The sequence below is a fragment of the Acartia tonsa genome, chromosome 7 (genome assembly GCF_053477335.1).
Source record: "Acartia tonsa isolate MP-2025a chromosome 7, ASM5347733v1, whole genome shotgun sequence".
NCBI classification, from domain to species: Eukaryota; Metazoa; Arthropoda; class Copepoda; order Calanoida; family Acartiidae; genus Acartia; species Acartia tonsa.
Window position 1 is genome coordinate 27042895 of NC_137266.1, and position 22162 is coordinate 27065056.

General features: G+C 29.9%; 1 protein-coding gene across 1 annotated transcript in view; it reads left to right on the top strand.

Moving 5' to 3' along the window:
- Positions 1-3229: 3229 nt before the first annotated feature.
- The window catches only part of LOC145325171 (protein amalgam-like), a 79613-nt gene continuing 60680 nt past the window's right edge, over positions 3230-22162 (top strand). Inside the window, exons 1-2 of the mRNA XM_080168036.1 lie at positions 3230-3336; positions 17316-17711. Coding sequence (XP_080024162.1) covers positions 17654-17711 — 58 coding nt within the window. The 5' untranslated portion in view covers positions 3230-3336; positions 17316-17653. The remainder of the gene's footprint in view (positions 3337-17315; positions 17712-22162) is intronic.

Here is a 22162-nt window from a genome sequence, read left to right on the forward strand (position 1 = left end):
TACATTTGATTCACATGTTGTGCAATTAATCTTTTACTGCATTTTATTTTAAATAAGCTTGTTGTTGCTGCACTTTTAAGGAACAAAATTGTCCTTGTTTTAAATACGGAGGTTGAATTGCTGGAAATTAATTTTATTATTTTAATGATTACTTTTCAAAATGATAAACAAAAATATTGTTGAGTTTATTCAAAGAGCAATGATAAATTTTCCATTGATAGAAGGTTCTTTTATTCTTCTTTAAATAAACAAAGAGATAGATTGATAGAATAAAAAAGTCCATTGGATTGTTAAATATTCATAGACAATCCAATGGACCAATTAAGTTGAATACTGGATGCTATTCGTAATGGCTATATTTACAAAAAAAACAGAAGAAAACAGCTGGAAGCATCACATTCCCCCAATAGCTAGACTGTTTGACAGAGAAACGGACGGGAATTATAGAGTAGCTTCGCTACATATAAACAAGAATTGAAAATTTACTTTTTACTTCATTTATATTTTTTAAAGAAAGGGATTACTATGAGTTGAAATTAAATCTTACCTTAATCAATTCGGATTAAGTCAAAATACCCAATTTAGATTTTTCTGGAATATTCCATTAAAGGCTTGAAATATGAAAGAAAACAATTATTTTAGAATCACAATTTTTTGTAATGAATGTTGTGTCCTCATAGCCTAAAACATGCCTTGCAGGGACTAAGATTGACTTATATGTAAAAGTGAATTTAGAAGGCCCTGCCGTTCATAAGATCTTGAGGCTAAAACTTAGCTTCACTTATAATATCAGCCGTTTTAAACATTTAGATGAAGAATAAAATCATTTCTATAAAATAAGAATTAAAAAGAAATTAGATTCTAAAACAAGGATGATAACATCCATAATTAACGGAGCAGAAAAAATTCACTGAGAAAAAAAAATTAAATACTGGATGCTCATTCAATGCTTAATCTAAGCAAAATATTCACCTGTCTATCTCAAAAGCAGCTGAGAAAATCAAATCAACCCCATAACGTTACGGAATGACGGACGGACGGTCAAACGGACGGTCAGACGAACGAACAGAATGACGGACAGACGAACGGACAGACGAACGGACAGACGGACGGACAGACGGACTAGAGTAGCTTCGCTAATAAAATTATATTTCTAATTTTCTAATATTGACAAAAACATTCCAAGATTAATGAATAAAATTCTATAATCCCTCAAAATATTACTTCTCCCCAAAATATGTTACAACTAGGACAATTATATATTTTTTTTAAATCAATAAAATTTAATTTTTAACACATTACCAATTATGGCTAAACAAATTCGCAATTATGTTCGTAAGGGACAAATTATCTCTATAACGGCTGGTAAACTGTTTATTAATATGTCAGGAAAGCTAATTATGCTCGAAAAGTTTTTATATAGAATACAATAAGACAAAGAATAATAGATCGTTTCGAATTTTATTAAAAACAATAGAACTAAATACAAAAAACACACCAAATCTAACTATCCGAATATACCTTCTTAAAAATGCATCATAGAGAGTATTTAGAAGATAATTATGAGTATCCCACCTCCCCCATAATCCTTCTTTCTTATATCCAAAACTTAAAAAAAAAGTTTCCCATTGTCACATATAAAAATGTTCTTACAAAATCTAGGAAAAGTTATTTCATAATTGGTGGACCATCTAAATAATGATGTTTATGAATTTACTAATTTGATTGCATAGTTTGTTTTTAATCATATTTTCACAAAAATGAATGTTAAAAATATCAGCAACAATTTTATATTTCTATAAAAAGTAACTTCTGTCTATGTTTGATGTGAAGGATCTCGCTAACCCCTAAACCGATATGTTTCTCTTTTAGATACATTGAATCTTCTCATATGTCTAGGGAAGGTTTATTGCAATTTTTAGGGAGTGTACCAACTATCCATTGAGATTTCGACCCTACGAAAAAAGACTCACTTGACACTTTTTTCCTTTTTATTTTTAAAACTAAAATCACACGTATAAGGTCGACTAACCTCTCCTTTATCACTGAAGTACCCCTAGATGCCTCTAGGGGCGGAGCCACTAGCTTGCTATAAAGCAAAGGAAAAATTAGCAAGATTGTAAAAACTATGTTGCTAAGCACGTGTTAGTGTGACATATATTAATATTTTTACACCTTCAGTCTCATTTACTCATTTCTTTATAATAATATTTTTGTAATGTTAGATCCATGATTATTTTATTACTTTACTTATCAATCAAATATCCACTTTCTCTGAAAGAGTTACTCGTAGAACATTAAAACAGCCTAAAATCCTACAAGTTCAATCAGTTTAGTGATTTTAAGGAACAAACAAACTAAAATCATCTCAATACCTAATTACAAGGGACAAACATAAGCTTCTCTGAATAGAAGATTGAAATATGTATAACTGCATGCATTCTTCTCTAAGAAATTCAATTTAAAAACATACCTATTATTTTTATATTCTTCTTGAATTAGGTAACATTTTATAGTATACTAGTAGCTGCCCCCCCCCCCCCCCAATAATCTAGAGGCCCTGTATTGGAAAAAATAACCTAAAACCATTCCAAGACTTAAATCAAAAAGCTTAAATAGCCTAAAACCATCCCTAAACCTATGTGAAGCTTTTTTAAACCTAGTAGCTCAATCGGTTCAATATAGTTCAAGCTTCACACAAATAAGCTTACTTTTTTATATAATAAGATAATCTTATATTTTTACTTGTATGTTATTCTCGTGTATCGCGTATGTACCGTATGTTACAAATTCGCGTAGCGAATTCACGGTGAAATTAACAGAGTCAATTTTCATGTTTATTAACAATTTTTCCGTGTCTTTCTTTGGGATAGATAGATAAATAGCGCGTAATTCGGAGCTATTTTTCGTCCGACTTCTTTTTCTCTCGAACGGTGACACCCCTTAATTTAGTTTCCCTCCCTTTTTTCCCAAAAGAGCAAAGCGGTATTAGGGGAAATTAGAGGGATGAGAGAGGAAGAGGGGTGGGAGACAAGGTGGTTTTGAACGGAGAAAGTAATGGGGTCGTTAACGGTGGTTCATACATTGAAATCCGGTCAATTAGCGGCCCCGGACGTTGCGTATCCTCTTAACCCCCCCCTATTCCTCTTCCCTTACTCAACCCTATGTCCTTTTCTCTCTCTCTCGCTATCTAATTTCTCTAACTTCCTACTATTCTTACTATTAGATTAGTATAGTTTTACTACTATTCACCGTAAAGTGTATTTGCGGATTTATTTTTAAAAAATCGAACATTTTTGTGTGAAAAAAGTGAATTTGAAAAAGCAACTAAGGAAAGTGTGGTTTAAAAATATGATAAAAGTTTAAATCAAATGAAGCATTCAATTATATGTAATAGTTTGGGTCTGTTCTTAATTTTTAATTGTTAAAAAAAAACCAGTAAATCACATTGAAGAAAAACATTAAAAACACATTTTTATATAAGGCTGTTAATTGGAATTATTCCCCCATTTCTCTATATTCAAAACAGTCCTATTTTTTGGTTGCACAGCTACTCTATAACTTGTAAGAAAGTCTAAACGTACGAGTTAGTTGAGATAATTAACAACATCTTCAAATTAATTGAATAACTAAAAAATTTACTTTCTTAGATTACTTACACACTAATAAACAACCCGAGGAATATTACTTTTAAGTGATTTGTTCACAATATTTTTGTATTTGATAATTAAACATATCATGTATATTTGCCTTTTCAATTAATATTTTAGATTGTCATTGCTACGCTACTTGTGGACTTTATCATTCTTGATATGATATGTTTTTATAGCTGCTTTATAACGATAATTCCAATAACAAAATTAGGTCTTTTATTGAAATATTGTTATTTTAGTATTTTTATAGTTGTTTAAAAAATGATTTAATACAGCTATAAAAATCATCTTTTTACATCTATTATTAACTTATGGTTAGTTTATTATTTGTTAAATTGTTTCAAAACGTTTGTATATTCTTAATTATATTTTTATGCTTGTGCTTTTAAGCAATAGATGTTTTAAGATTTTCGTTTTCTCTAAAGATCTCTGAATCAATTAATTTTTACAGCTTAGCAAATATCATAAGATTGTTTGGGAACATTTTATATAATTTCTTGGGATTTGAACTAATTTTTGTACCCCTTCTCTCACCCTATGAATACAAAGCCTCTAGATGTTAGGGGCGAATCCTCTAGTAACTTTATAAGTCCTCGTACCAAACAACCTATAAATTGTATTTTTTTTTTTTAAATTTTAAATTCATATCAATAGCATTACTACCTTGGGCAATAACTTAAAAATGAAACTAAAGTGGATTTAATTAGATTTCAATACTATACTAGTAGTAAATTGTGTGAGCTAATGTCTGTTAAGATCTCTAAATAGCTCGGTCGTTCATTACATTGTCTTTATTGGATTGTATTAACGGAACAAGGAAGGTTTAAGGCTATTTGGCAGATAAATGAAAACCAAATCGCATCCTTTCAATTTTAAGAGTTCCAAATGAAATAGTTTTATGTAATCTAGAGAATTGTTATGATGCTTTTAGAATTTATAATCCATCTGACCTTCTTCAAAACTAGAAGAATAAAGGGTTCAAGACTTCATTTAAAGAAAGAATACTTTGCCTCTAACATTTCAACAAGTTAAAATTAAACGTTACCCTATTATTTCTTGGTTAATAACAATCATATATAAATCCTTTAAATAAGTGTTTTGATACTCATTTTAAAAGTATATTAAAATAAAATAAAAAATCGTCTAAAATAATTTAGGTAAATTTTTCAAAAGTTTTATGTTTTAAAAGAAGAAAATAACTATCCATTGATTCTCATTTGTTTCTTTCCAGATTAAAATTTATTTCGGTGGCCTAGGCTGAATTTTAAACTAGGGAATCAAATATCAAAGCCTAGTTTTATTTCGGTTTCCTTTTACTATTCTCTTCTTTTATATCACATTGTATTTTATTGTAAAACTTACTTTTTTAACAGAAAAAAATTCAGTTAATATATATTTTAAAAGATGCTTCAAAGTATTTAATGGATAATTCCTGTAAGTTTTTTAAAAGCGAAGCTTTTCTATAATTAGGGTCGGTCCGTCCGTCCGTCCGTACGTCCGTCCGTCCGTCCGTACGTCCGTCCGTCCGAGATAGATAGCTTTTATTCGTTAATTTAGTCATGTTAGAATTGTCCTATCGATTTCAAACTTTGCATGATGATTCCTGTAGTAGTTGGGTACGATTTAGAAAGCGTAGCAACTCTATAATCATTACCAGAATGTCCGTACGTCCATTTTGAACATGTTGATTTTTCTACTTTTTTAACAACAAATTTTCAAGTGTTTTAATTATCCGTTTGATCTGATTTTTGGTATATTGATTCCCGGGACAACAAAGAACAATATTATAGGCGAAGCAACTCTATAATCAAGTCCAAAAATGTAAGTATGTCCATAAACATTATCCTGTTTTTAAGCAGTTTTTCAACAAATTTACCTACAATTTTGATTCGACATTTATACATTTATGTTCCAATTTTTCAGTTCAGATACTATACAAGTGTTAATGTCCGTTTGTCCTACCGTTTCAGTGCTTCGCTTTTATGGATGTTGTCATCCTTGTTTTATCTTAAGCTTAGGATCTCGAAAACTCGAACTGAAAAATCCCGGGATGGTTTTAGGCTAATTTGGATGGTAGAGGCCCAATTGCTAATGTAAAATAGTAAAAGGTTTTTTAAAAAACTATCAACAAAGCTTCATGGTTTTTAGCTGTTTAATTTTTGAATTTATGTATTTTTGCTTTCCCCCTCACAATTCAAATAAAGATTCCATAGACTCTGGGGGTGCAGCCACTAGTAATCGATGAAATAAATCAAATAACATCTTTTTGCTGTTGAAATAATGTAAGAAAATGCAAACAACGTAACTTTTGACAGAAATCTAATCCCTTTTGATTTTTGGATTAACGGAAAAAGAATTATAATGAAATGACTGTGTCAGCATTTTTTGACCAGTCAATTGTTAACTTAAAAATTTATGTAAATTTCTTTTTAATTTCAGTGTTTATATATCAATTTATATTTTCTACACATAAAGAATTACTGATGTATGACTTTTTGTATTTTTATTTGTAAAAGAAATTGAAAGTACATTTATTTTTTTTGATTTGATATGTAATTAGTAGCTTAGAATATAATTTTATTGTCATAAAATGACTTTCTAAATTCTATTACTAAATTATCTTAGACTTAAGGTTTTTAAATATTGCAAAGAATATTTGAAGAAAAATGCAGCTTAGAATAATCAAAATTTTATCAGTTTCAATAAAAATCTGGAAAAAATTTGAAAAAGGAAAGAAGCTTGGTTTTAAAAAAAGTGTTAGTTCTTTCTAAAATCAAATAAAAACATAAGAAAAATATACTTTTTATGATAATAAAGAAAAGAATAAAAAGTTTACAGGAAAATATGAAATTATAAGTTATTTATGATTTATTACTATGATCAAATATTATTGGGGGAATTGTAAGAAAAGTTTTAGTAAAACAAAGAAAAGTATCATAGTAGACTTATAACAAGGATTAAACTTTCCAAAGTTAGGGATTATCCTAACATTTAAGACAAATAAAGGGTAAATAAATACATTGAAATCATATTTAGTATCATCCAGTAAAATACCGCAGCTAAAGTCTTTTCTGCTAATAAAAATAACAGTTCATTTAAAACCTCAAAAATATTTACATGCCAATTTTTGCAAAACGATGAATTCATAATTGGATTTTTTTATTAAAATAAAGCTCTGAGATATTGAATGACAAGTGATTGTAATATAAGTTCTAATAAAAGCTATACCTCCTCACAAAGAAAATTGTAAATGTATAACTTTTATTAGGGTAAAGGAATGAGTAAATTTTTTTTTGTGAAATGAATAAAACTTTAAAAAATATAATTGTAATCAATTAAGTAAATAATTCTAATATGTAAGCTAGTTCATGACTAATGATCTCAGAAAATGGTGGACCGAATTGATTGCACTTTTTAGGAAAGCTTTTCAAATGTCTAATGGTTTATGCTATTTTCCTGACCTACCGTACCCTAGAGGGTAGGGGCGGGGCGAAGCAGCTTTTATTAAATTTGAATTGAAGATATAAATTTTTAGCATCATTAGTATCAACTTCTGATCAATTTACGTATCCCTTATTCTATAAATGTATAAAAGTCTTGCTAAAAAGTAAAGAAATATATCAGAGCTGTCAAACTTAATAGACCAAACCAGACGCAGTCAGAATTATGGACGTACAATGGAATAAAAATAAGGTTCTTTCACGAACAAGAAATGCGCTGTCCAATCTGTTATATAAAAAAACCTCTGCACGCATTTTGGTTTGAGTGTTTTCTCTGTTGTATTAAATCCTAGCCTCATAAGTTTAAATCATGTTTGTTAATTTTCGTTAATATTCATGGTAGTTCATATTATGTGCTAAGCTACTGTAGGATGTTGTCAACCTTGTTAAAATCAATATATCTGCTGATTGAAAGCAACTAACCAACCTACCTACAATCTACATGTGTTAAAAGATTCATTAATGAAAGAATCTTGCATGATAATCTTGATAAAATATCTTGTTTACATTATCTACACACACACACATGCACACACACACACACACACACATTCATTCCCTTTAAATATTTTCATCTATATTTCCATCTATAACTCTTTCACTATTGTGTAGAAATGGACTAGATTTTTAAAAATATTAAATATATAATGTCTAATTTAACCAATAATTATATAATAGTTCGAAATAAATAAAAAAGAAAATAATTTGCACTCATTTTAGCAGTGGGGGTGGATGTTCATTATTTTCAAAAAAATGTGTTTATTTTTTATGCAATTATGATCTAAAGTGGGGGTAAAAATTATGTAATTTTTATGAATAATAGAGTTTACCAATAAAATCATTATTAAAATGGGTTGTTTCTATAAATGAGTCACATTATTTTTTTGTTATATTTGTTATATATTTTGTCCCATATATGACTTATAGTGCCAGCTATGGATCAAGAGGATGAATACAATCGTGGGCCAGATCTCTGGGAATTATTCTTAATTAGGCCTTCTCCCCTTTAACTATTCATTAGTAGCGCAGCTACCCTATAACACAATAAGTCTGTTAGTCTGTCATTTTCTTTTAAAGATAGACATTTTATTTTGTGTTTAAACATTTTTTTCATTAATGAGAATCCTCTAAAACTCATTTTGTTCGTTCTAAGGTTAGGTTATTTAAATTTCTTAAAAAGGCTCTCCTGACAAATAGGCATATACCCTTTGTCTGTGATTTAAATATGCTTCGCTACTTTGGATGTTGTCATCCTTGCATTCATTATTTTTAGCTATTAGCATATTTTCTGAAGATTTTGTGGTAAAAAATATTTATTTTTAGCCACAAAGCATGTTTTTAAAAAGTTTGGTATTCATTAATTTAGCTTTCTCTCAAGATGTATTAAGTATTTATTATTACAGAATAACTTTATTCAAAAAATAATTAAAATTTGAAAAATTTAATGTTTTCAAATTTAGTTGTCTGAAGAAAACATGATGTTCTGTGGTTTAATAGCATTTTGGTAGTTTTTATTTCTCTAAAAAATGTGTTTCATTTTTACTGTTTAATGGTAATACTTTATTTCAAAAGAAAAATTAACAGCTTGTACAGAAAATCTTTTCTAAAATACATTTTTTTAATTGACCAAAACTTAACCATTACCACTCTGCTCGCCAAGTTGTTTATGATTTTTCCCATAGTCAATTGAAATTTTCTATACTTCTGGAAATTTTCACTTTAAAAGTTTTAAAGCTTGCTAATGGTCCAACAAGGTTTATTTCAGGTATGTATACATCATTGAATTAAATTTCTTGAAGCTACATAGGGAATCATTTACTTTTATTTTTGTTAAGGATGCTTTCACTTAAACTGTTTATCTTGACCATCAACTCACCCACCCTTCCTAATATCTAGACCATGTGGGGTCTTGTGTACTATCTCAATGGGGCTTTTCTAAACTTTGCATAACCTAACCTAAAATAAGCGTAAAAAATTGTTTTCTTCTCCAAAAGATGCATATGAGGAATTTATCTATTCATGTTAAGTAATGCTATTCTAATAATGACAGTAGTTTTAATACTAATTAAATACCGCAAAAGTACAAAGTACAAGCTAAAGTTATCTAAAAGTACAAAATAAAATTATTGGAAATTACTTTAGTTGATCTGCTAATGACTTCATCATATATCTTTGAATCAAATTTTTCACATGAACTGCTTGTGTTCAGGGATAGGACACTGATGCTCAAATTAATATTTACTCTAAATTCTATTTGTGAAATTTTTTCTTTGTTAGATTGAAATTATTTGGAGAAAAAGAGATTATTTTTTCATCTTTTGTGCTATCCCCGTATCCCCTTGTCCTGTAGCTGCTGCTCAGCTTCAACTTGCCATGCGGCTTCGAATCAAGGTTTTGTCATTAAAAGGTGTAAAAAAATTATGTTTATACCTCTCATGATGGGACATTGGACTTTGATAAATATTGGTACCCAAAGTATCATAGCCATGTTATGGTTCCAAACATGCAGTGTGCAAACTTTTTGATCAAAAGGGTAATTTTGTTTATCATAAGGGTGGATTTTTGGAAATATTATCCTGGAAAACCGTTAGGATAAAAAAATCTCAAGACAAAGACTTAAAAGAAACTGTGTTCTTATACATTATTTATTTCTTCTAATTTCTAACTTTTAAGTACAGCAAACAATCTTAATTCTTAACCAAATGTTATTTTTTTCTAACAAAGCAATTGAAATAGGCATGAAAATTGTATTTCAACTTAATTACTGGTGTCATCTCACTTCCGTACAAATCATAATTATATCAGATCATAAAAGCAATCATTAAATAAACAAAGTTTGCCTTTGTTAAATATATCACTTAACACTTACTTTAATAAATTTGTGAACGTGTATTTTTGCAGTTATAAACACTTTGCAATTATGACACTATGCGGAAGTGATGAGACGCACCATAGCAACTTTGTGTGGCTGTGAGCCACTAAATCTATTAAAGATTATATCTATACAAATGTTATTAATAGTAGCGGAGCTACTATAATAATATAATATGCCCATCCGTTAGTCTTTCAGTTTCTTATTTAATAATAAAATATAAACAGATATGTCAAATTTGTTGATTTATTGACAAAATATACTAAATTTTGTCCTTATATGTATTTTGATGTAACTATTTTTGTGTCTTTTAAACTTGGAGGCAGGGAGGGAATACTGGACTGTAAATTACACTGATCGCTAAAATTTTATATACACGTTATTCCATTCGTTGGCTTAAAAAAAGTTAAAGTACTATGTATAAAAAATCAAAAGTGTTTCTCTCAATATGCAAGTTTAAATGAAACGCTCTTAGGTAAAAAAACACCCTATACAGGTTATTTTTTAAAATTTATTTCGTATTGAACGTAATCATCCTTGTTTTGTTTACCCTGCAAACTTCCCTTTTAAAAGGTCAATTTAGCAAAATGTTAACTTTTACCTTAATTACCAGTCTTTTTATTAAATTTGTGCCTGTGTCATTTTGGTTCATCTGCGCCGACAATTAAGGTTTTTATAACAGGTTGCGCATTTTTCTTTTCATAAAAATAGAAAATATTTCGCAATAAGTTATTAAATCAAGGTTTGTTGCAATAAGTTTACTTTCTCCCAACATTAATGGTCTTTGCTTACCCCCTCAATTTTTATAACCCCATGGAAAAATCTCTGTGTACGCCACTAATGAAAATAATAGTTATTTCTCGCATCGTATCTTATGATTGTACATTTTTATATTCGTAGAAAGCTGGATATAATACGATGCTAGACATAGTTTTTTCGTATGGATGAGACCGGTTCCTATCCACCGGATTCGAATGAATACGAGAAAAACCTTTCTAATTAACAAATCAAAATTTGATAAATGAACTCACGGAAAGACCACAACTATAGAATAGCTTAATTTCAGTAAATTACATTAAAGAGTCAAAAAAACAACCTAGTTATTTTGGCAAAATTTAGTTAAGAAATAAATACATCTAATTTTCTTATCTAGGGGAAATTAATGGTTTTTAGTTACATTTTATAATATTTTAATGAAAAAAAACAGCTGGCTCAAAAAAGAGGATATGAATCAAATATGCGGTAAAAAAATCAATAGAAGTATGAAATAAATCATCTTATTGAATTTCAAAATTATCAAAAATATATTGCTATGGCTTCTCAGCTAAGTAAATTATAATATATTTTTATTTTATTTTTATCTTCCAATATGTTTCAAAATGTATTTCTGATGGATTTATGGTTTTTTTTTTTGTAAAAAAGTATATCTGATTTTCCAGATTTAAGTCAGTTTAGAGATAATTCTTAAAAGTGAGAAAACATTAAACTTGCCCCTCTTTAACAAAAGTTTTATTTTTGCTTTACATCCCTTAAAATTTAAATATTCAACGTTCCCCCTCTTGCATAAAAAAAATATGAAATTAAGTGTTTTTGTCTCCCTTATAAAAAATTCTTAACTTTTAAGTGAAATATGTTAGTGGGTGTGTACATATCCTTCTTCCTTACTGGCTATAAATCTGATTAAAAAGATGGATAGCCCAATACAACAGATTAATTTTACACCCCCTAGATACTATTTCTACATTATTTCCCCCATGGGGTAATTTCTCACCCCTTAATTCTTAATTTCCCCTTCTATGACCTCCTCCATTCATTTAAATATATAGAGGTGTCTGTATGTGTTTAAAGAGGATTTTATATCCCCCCCCCCCCCTCCCTCGTCTATAACTTGAACCTTATGTCCAATCTTAATATCCCCCCTTCTCCACCCTCCCAAAGGACTAAACCTCAGTCCCGTATTTGATGTTGTAACCTTTCTTTTGTGTAATTTTCTTTAAGTGAGACACTACATCTTTTGGGTGTGGTCAGAAATTGGAACTTTATTTATTCTTATTTCGATATTTAGATACAGAAAAATTCCTCCAATAAGTTCTTAAATCAGCAAATAACACTTTTTAAGTTTATTTTTTTGTTAGTTTGAAATCAATCAATAAACAAGAAAGTGGAGTCAAAATTGGTACAATAATCTTTAAAAATACCTAATTGTACCATTTTCTTAAGGCAAGGGAAATAATTGTTCAAGATTACTTTTCTCTTGAAAGAGATTGTTCTTCGATTTATTGCATTCCAAACTAAAGTAAAGTAAAATACGTCACAGTCATAGAAATTGTTAGGCTAAATCACTTTATTGGCAAGTGGGGCAACCTCCAAATATGTACATAACCAGTAGAGGGACAAATTGACTAAAAAATCAGCATGTGACGTAAAAAAATGAGGGAGATGAGAGGAGAAGTGTGAAATAAAGGACCTAAAAAAGAGATGAATAATCCCTCATTTTTATGACGTCACATGGCTTATTTTTGAGTTACCTTTTCCTTCTACACATCACTACCCTCCACAATTTTGACCCTAAAGTATATATACTTAACAGTCTGACCGACATTCCGACTGCTGGAAATGAGGTACTCGTTACCTGTACAAAAGAGGCTCCTGTATTTGCCAGAAAACTTTGCACGTATAGTAACTTGGGGGCTATGAAATACATGGGTGAAAAAAAGAGTAATTACCCAAATTGTTTTTACTATTAAGATTAAATTTATTACTATTAACACTTAATATTGTACTTTAGGGGAATATGAACAAAAATTTGTAGCCTTAAAAGGAAAGAAATAAGGCCAATTATGTCTGTAAGAAGCGAAGCAAGAAAAGCAAAGAAATTTTTGCAATAAATCACATTATATACAATTTTGTTTTGATATCTAAATTTGTTTCAATCAAAAAAGAAGTAAAGATGTTCTTAATTTTTTTTCTGAATATATTTTGATCTCTTTTTATTTATTAATGGTATTATTTATATTCTATTAAATAAAGAAAAATAATCTAAAAGCCTTATTAATTATTGATAAGATATTATTTACAGAGTTCCTTTGGATATGGTTATTTGATAATCTTTAGTAGTAGCACATCTACTGTATAATTATGGTTGCCTCTAACCTTCTTTCTTATGGACATTACTGTTCCTGGGATAAAATAAATAAATTAATGTGTAAGTCCAGATGTATAATCCAGACAACTTCCTCGCCCAAGTGCTGGTGACTCTGAAAATTGATTTATACTCTTTTGTAGGAACTCGACTGTGTTTATATTTCCGAAGCTATTATGTGATTTCAAAGACCCATTACAAAACCCGGCCCTTTGGCAGAGCTACATACATATAGCGCATGTTCCCTATATTCTTTTACTTTAATAAAATAATCTCTCTAAGAAACCTCTGTAATGTCCATTTAAAAAGTCAATATACAAATTTTGAAAATGAGATTTAAACCGGATGAGGTGGTTAGCTAAAGGAGTGGGGGGGGGGATTAATATCCTTATAGGGATTTTGTCAGAAGAAGGGGGGGGGGGGGGCAGACCCTTCATGCAAAAAACCCTTGAAAATCCCATCCCTAATCTTGTGGATATGTGTGAACTTCACTTTACATATCATTATCAAATTTTCATATCAGACAAGGGTGAGAGTAGAGGGGGGGGGGGGTAGAAGCTAGGGTTGACCATATAATATATGTAAATACCAAGGGGAAGTGGTGGTTTAGGTAAAAATGGAAATGCAACGGGGAAAATGGAAGTGATAGATTTCGCGGATTTTGTCGCCCTTTTCCCAGATTTTTTTTACAAAACTAAATATTCATTTTTGTAAGTACAGCTGCTCTGTAAACATAGTATGTCTGTCAGTCCGTCAGTAACTAAGATATCTAAGATAACTAAATCTAAAAACATGAAAAGTAAACTTGATATTTCTTATTTGTCTTAAAAAAATCTGTTAACTAGCAATTGAGCTATTTTATATTTGCAGAAAAGCATCCTTGGTATATGCTTTTTCTTTCATGCAAAAAAGGCGTGTATGGGAATGTGGGCTTTATATATGTATATGTATGGTTTTAGAAGGATATAAATGTAGTAAAATACTGTACAAGCTTTGTATATTATTACTTAAAGATAGAAAATAAGTTATCTAAATGTACGATTTTAAGGACAATTGAAGAACATTGAAGCAAGTAATACAGAATTGGTCTATTTATTTTGATTTTTTTGCTTGAAAACTGTAAGATGATCTATTAAATAAGGATATTTTCATATCTCTCTTACCTAGACGTGAAAAAGTTTTTTTTTTATAATGGCCGTGCGGCTAAAAGAAACTTTATGTACGTTATCCTGTCATTGTGTGCTACCGGTATATAAAAGGTTAAATTCATTGATGCATGTAGGCATACACAACACACATACACACACACACACACACACACATATTCAAGCATGCAAACCAAAAGGGAAATGGTTTCCAAGCCGGCATTACCCCTACCCCCCCCCCCCCGTTCACTGTAAACCACGTCCAGTTAGCAGATGGTGAAAGCTTTTATAATGGACTTATAATTTATATAAAATTATATCCATTCATTAAGTTTTTAATTAATTTTTGCTTCATTATATGTGGGTTTTATCTGAGAATGAGATTAATAATTATGAAAAAAATAATATTAAACTGATATACAGAAAACTCTTAGAAATTTTATGTTAAGTAAAAGTGTCAGTAAGAGTCTAAGAGAAGCTGAATAGATGCTGTATTCAAAAATGTCAAACCAAATGAGGGTTTGACATACAGAATAATTTTATTAAAAAGTAACTTCTTTTTTGTTAATTAGAGTTGTAAATAAAACCTTTTTTTATTTTGATCTAAAACTGTCCCTGTTGAAAGCTAAAGGACTGTTTTATTCTATTAATTGATAAGGATCCATCAAAAATAATTCTATGTGTAAACAAAAGTTATTATAATATATTGATCTTTAAGTCTACATTAGTTGGGACTACTAAACCAACTTTGAATAATAGTAGAAATGTAGTATGTACACATTTTCCCCATGTGTTAAAACACATTTTTGTCTAGGCATAAACAATTTCAAGATGTAGGTAAATCAAGCATTCTTTAAATTAATGGAAATGGTTTATTATAACTAATATAAAAGTAGTTTCATGGCCCCAACTTTATAATGTTTCCCTTTTGTATTTACTTTATTTACATTATTTATTAAATAGGTATTTTATTAGTAGCGAAGCTACTCTATAATTCACTATGTCCGTCCGTCAGTCCGTCAGTCAGTCCGTAACGCTATGGGGGAAATGGGATTTACTCAGCTCCTATAAAAGATAGGATTCTGAAATTTTTTGACAACATTCCCATCATTAAGGAGCACAATTAACTATAAAACATCAATGGCGGTCGGACGGCTTTTTAGCAGGTTTTAGGCTATTTTTTAATTTTGCACATTTTCCCCCATATCTTTGGTGTTTATGGTCCGATTTTCAAAATTTTTTCAGTTAAAGATATCAAAATTAAATTTTCCGTCGTTTGGAGAAAACAATAATGACGGTCAGACTGCCTTTTTGCAGGTTTTTGGCTATTTTTATATTTTTTACATTTTCTCCCATATCTTTGGTGTTTATGATCCGATTTTCAAAATTTTTTCAGTTATACATATCAAAATCAAATTTCACATTGTTTGAAGAAAACAACTATGACAGTCAGACTGCCTTTTTGTAGGTTTTTGGCTATTTTATATTTTTTACATTTTCCCCCATATCTTTGGTGTTTTTAGTCCGATTTTCAAATTTTTTTCAGTTAAAAATATCAAAATTAAATTTTCCGTCGTTTGGAAAAAAACAATAATGACGGTCAGACTGCCTTTTTGCAGGTTTCTGGCTATTTTTATATTTTTTACATTTTCCCACATATCTTTGGTGTTTTTAGTCCGATTTTCAAAATTTTTTCAGTTAAAGATATCAAAATTAAATTTCACGTTGTTTGAAGAAACAACCATGACGGTCAGTCTCATCCACAAAATTTTGTGCTTCGCTACGTATGGATGTTGTCATCCTTGTTTATACTATAGATATTATCTTAAATTACATAAATATCAAAGATACGGGAATAACATATTAGATGATAGATTTATATTTTGTAGAATTATCAATAGAAAAACTGTAGATACCAAATTATTCCTATTCTTACTAGGAATTAATTAATAGATTACGCATTCCAAATTTTAACTTATTGTATCAGGAATCATAAGGCTAACTTTGGATTTTCGATTAAATATTTCCATGAAAATTATCTAAATTGTCAAATAAAAGACCAAGAGGGATAAAAAAAAGGTTTTCCTGTAAGAAAATAAATCCAATAATATCATAAAATTCTAGTTTACATATATTTTGCATAATTTCTTGTCTACTTTTTACATATTTAAATAATAACTATAAGTTGTTTAAATTTTACATACTAATTTTATAAAACTAGCTATGTACATACCTAGTAATATTTATAGTGCCCAAATCATTATGACTTTTATAGCTTGTTTTGTTTGGATAAAAAGGGATGTAACATTTTCCTGTTTTCCCAAAAAAAAAGAAATAAAAAGGATGCATTTATATTTAGCTGTATTTTAACAGGAAGGAAAAGGATGACATTGATCTGCTTATAATAATTGAAGCTACCAAAAGCAGAAATTTCCAAATAACAATTAGGAGAAGAATCAATATATCCCCCATTGTCCTTTCCCTAATTTTAACAGATTTTAAAACATGTTTTTTTATTTTCTATATAGATAGATCAATAAAAAGGGATATGGTATTAGAAAGAAAATAATTTGCCTTTAATATTTTGCATATCAGAAAATTGTATTTAAAATATACTTAATACATACCAGTGTTCAAGTTAAATTAATATTATTTAGAATAGTTATATAGGAATCGAATTGTATTACAGACAGCTTTCCGCGGATATTAAAATGAAAGGTTATAAGATTAAAACCGAACGATTGAGCTTAAAATACTGCTTTTATTTCAAGATTTTTATTTTGATATCTGTGAAAAATTGTCTGTAATACGGTGCTTTACATGATTTTTCAGTATAGCTGAGAACCGGCTATAATCCAGCGGATGTTAATCGGTTTTAAAGCCATACTGAAAATAAAGAGAATATTTAGACATTTAAATTTCAATTCCTAATCCTTAAAATGTTTGAAAATTTCTTCTTTCTGCATCTAACATTATTAAACCACACACACATCATATAGGAAGTATGCACTAGTGACCACATCCGAGCTTCCCCCCCTCTGCATAAACCTACCTCATCAACACCACCAGCCCCACCAGACAACCAACATTCATTGTCTAAAAAAGACAATCCTTTCAACCCTAATTTGAAATATAAAAAAAGAAACGTCGGTGAAACTGAAAGAAGATAAAAAAGTTTATAAAATTATGTTGGACGTCAACAGTGATAATTACAGTGAATAATATACAGAAACAGTTGGACACCGCAGTTAAGTGGGAATTAAAGTTGTGTCTTTAAGTGATTGTAATTTGTTATAACTTCAACATATATTATTGGTAGTTGTTACTGTAAGTGGATAAAAATGAAGTTATTGGCGTCTTGCGCAGTTGTTCTTGTGGCTTTCTCGTCATTTTCAGCAGGTTAGTAAAACTATTTTGTTAAAAGCGAAGCTCTTATATTCTCATTAAAAGTAACAGGGTGTCTGTCTGAATATAGTGCAAATCTCTTTAACTGCTAGACCAATATGGGTCTCCTTTTACAGTGAATCTTCTCATAGGTCTGGGGAAGGTTCTAACTATTTTTGGGGGACGGTAGCCCAATCCTCCCAAGTGAAATCACCCCAAGCAAAAAATACCCCTTCCAATTTTTCAGCTAGTAAATATTTATAATAGCTCGTTTTGATGAATTGTCCTATTGATGTCTAAAATGTGCATTTTATAGTTTTTATGTTTAAATTATTATGAACTCTGTAATGACTTGATGCTGGTAGATCGTTTTTTCATAGGTGTTGTCATCCTTGCTATTTTTTTTGGATCTTGGACAAAGTAGCTTCGGACAAAGTAGCTTCGGACAAAGTAGCTTCGGACAAAGTAGCTTCAGGACAAAGTAGCTTCCGGACAAAGTAGCTTCCGGACATTTACTTAAGAAAAGTAGCTTCTAATAGTAATAAAGGTTATGGCCGCAGCGCTCGGCCCCCTGGCCTGCCTAGCCGCGGGCGCTCGGCCCCCTTGCCTATAACCTAACCTAACCTAACCTATGTAAGAATGTTTAATGTACATTAACTTCTAATTTTATTGAAAGCAAACAAAACTTTAACAATTTTAACAAAAAGTGGATCGTGGATTTTACTAAAAAGGGTTCGGCGATTTTTTTATAAGTTTTTAATTCGTTTTAACATTTTTTTAAATTTTTACAATTTCTGTCCGCCTTTCTGTCTGTCTGTCTGTCATTTTGTCTGTCTATTTGTCTGTCTTTATGTCTGTCTTTATGCCTTTTTCTATGTCTCTCTTTCTGTGTAGACATTTCTCAAGTAAAACGTCCTAAAATTTTTCAAAAGTTATTAAATAAAAAAATCTTCCAAATTTAAGGATAAAATCCACCACTGCTGTTAAAAAAGTTGAACAATAAAATCCAATATGGCGATAAAACACACAGGGACGAAATTCAAAACCGAAATTTCTTTCTTGAATAACTTTGTCTACAGGGTGAAATTTAAAAATCCGTCCGACAGTTGTCCCAAAGTCTGTGTTGGCTACCCAACGGCATGGTTTCGAACCCGATACAACCTTGCATTAAAAATATCGACCCTTACCTCACACTTAATAAATGTGATATCACTTGAAAAGTTTTTAGGGGGTTTTACTTAAAAGATGTCGCATTAGGAGGTTTGTCGTTTAGGAGGTTTTTTCTATTTTTCTAAGGAAGCTACTTTTCTTAAGTAAATGTCCGGAAGCTACTTTGTCCGGAAGCTACTTTGTCCTGAAGCTACTTTGTCCGAAGCTACTTTGTCCGAAGCTACTTTGTCCGAAGCTACTTTGTCCAAGATCCTTTTTTTTATAAAAAGAAGGATATTGACTACTTTTAAATAACAAATTAAAAAGTAAATTTTGTAATGCAATTGATTAAATAAATTCATAAATGCATTTCCTGCTGGTAAAAGAAAACAAGGGGAAGTAGTTGTTAACTATATCCGGATGTTTGGTAATTCTTGTTAGCAGCGCAACTATCCTATAATTAAGGGTTGTCTGAACGTCCGTTTCACATGGGAAATATTCACATATATATATATATTTGGAGCTGTGTTTTTTGTACGTTGATAGTCTACACAAACAGGAAGTAAGAAGATTTGTTTATCAAGTGGCTTTGCTTCTAAAGTTCTACAAAATGATATTCTTGATTCTTTGTTTACATGGATATCGTCATCCTTGTTGAATTACAATTATCATATTATTATGTACATGTGTATGTTTAAATATAATTTGGATAACAAGGATGACAACATCCTTACACAGCACACAATTTCATATTTAATATTATTTGGACGTTTTTTGTTATTGTAAGTTAGCAGACAAGGTGTGATGCAAAGCAGTCAAACGAGAAAACTTACAGAATAGCTGCGCATCTTCTCATTTATTTGCATTGCAAGGTCTTATTTTATGGCTCTTTAACCCCCCCAACAAACAACTACGGCCATCAGCCCCCTTTTCCTTTCACATCCAATCAAATGGAAAAGTTTTTATATCAAATGGATTCTCCAAAGTTGATGTCTATAAAAGTTTATAATGCAATTGGAATACATCTGGCCTATAGGGATAGAGCAATGCACGGTAAATTAATCTTTCCTCAAGTTCCTACCTTTAAATCGTGTTTGCAAGGCCGATTTTGACCACAAATAGAGAAGCCATAACTTTAGACTTTAATACAGTAAACACCAAGGATCTTAAGGAATAAGAACGATAAAATGCTGTAAAACAAGAATATCCTTTCTGTTTAGACAGTTTGGATACTGCTAGTTGAAAACCCTATTAAAAATTTATTAAAAGTTTTTATCCCAAAGAATGAAAGTTTGAGATTTTAAAGCTTTGGATACAAATAAAATTTGCAGCCTAATGTCACCTCCCTTCCTGGTAAAACTAGAGTAAAATAATTACTTACAATGTAGTCTATAGTATGTGTAGATACAATATTTGTAAACAGCTAAGCAATCAATCAATACATTGTAAGTTGGTTTTCTCAATAAATTTTTATATAAAAACAATTATAACAGCTTTAAATAACCAAAATTACACGTTACATATAAAGAACAATAGAAAATGAATGTGTGTTTATTTCAACCAGGGTTTAATAGATAAATAAGATACCACAAAAAATCGAGATTGGGTTATTGTTATTGGTAATTTCATGTTAAATGTGACCATAATGTCAACGTAAATAATAGTCTAATAGCTGTCATAACAATATTTTTTGGCTGCTTCTCTTATTCATTTATTTTGTAATTCAAACACTAGAAGGGAAGTGTAATATTGGCAAGAAACATTAGTTGAGTTCATCAATAATTTTAATATTTAAAAACTTTTATTAGCTGCGCTCTCAAATTAATAATTTCGTCCTTGTCTGTAGCGTGACTACTAAACTGTTAGGTAGGGATAATCCGTCCGTCTGACCAATCTTCTGTGAATCTTATGGACCGTATTGTCCTTGTTTTTATTTAATTCTGAGCCGCAATGTCTATAAAATATAATTGGGAGGGTGGTGGATTGATTAATACAAACACAACATGAAATTTTATTGTTTAAAAAAAGCCATTATCACATGCTGATTAAATAACCCTGCCTAGAAAGGACAGTCTTTTACAAAAATAATGTAAAAGAGATGTTATGTCTATAATCAAATAAGAAATGATAAGATTACTATGTTTTTATATGAATTACATACAGTTTTAAGATAAAGATTTTTTTAAAAAAATCTTACATAACTTATTAGTTGATAAAAATATTGCTAAAAAAGGCATTACTGAAATGAAAACAACCAATAAAAGAATACAACAGTCAGATATGCAACAAAAGAATCAAGTAAAATAAAGACGTTGATTGTCTCTTTAACAAATTTAGCCTGAGGCCCCCATCAGTATATGATTATCAAAACTAACTACTTATTTCCGATTTTAACAGGGATAAGTACAGGAGAAATTAGGTTAAAAATTAATTTCTCTCAATGTTTAAAAATGTGGTAAAGTTTTAAAATGTTTTGAGATTTTGATTTTTAAAAAAAATCTGGGCACAAAAAATCAAAAAAATATTCGAATTTTATTATTGTTTTTGAACATGTTCAAATGTTTTGATGTTATTTTTACTTATCTGACTACCCTTATTCGTGGATTTCCTATGGATTTTAAAATTTAGAATTGACCAAGTCCTGTCGACAAAACTGCAAACTTGTTAACTGAAAGTTGAGTAATTACAAGGTTTATTGACAATACCTACTATTTTCACCAAGAAATAATTGGATGAAGGGATCAATAGGAGATCTTAGTCTTAATTACTCTAAATGTTTTCTAAAACCATAATTCTTCAACCCTTATGTATATTATCATTGGAGATACATTAATCTTACATTAAAATTTGAAGTAGCAATGATAATCTACAGTTCATCTGTCTGTCCTTACATTTTTTGGATAAAAAACTTGGAAGTAATCGCATTTTTGTCAACATGTTTATATTATGTACATTTTGAATAAAAATTCTTAAAAATGTAAAATGTTAAAAATATTTCAATGACATTTCAAAGTTACTTTTATAATTAATTTCAAACTTTTAGACATATCTGAAAAGGAATAAAGAGAGAAAAAATAGAGAGAGAGAGATAGACGGAGATAGATAGATAGATAGATAGATAGAGAGAGAGAGAGAGAGAGAGAGAGAGAGAGAGAGAGAGAGAGATAGATAGATAGATAGATAGAGAGATAGAGTGAGTGAGTGAGTGAGTGTGTGAGAGATAGATAGAGTTAGCGAGAGAGAGAGAAATGTAGAGAGTTATATAACAAAAGAGAGATTAAAGAAAATGAGATAAAGAAAGTTCTAAAGTTATTTTG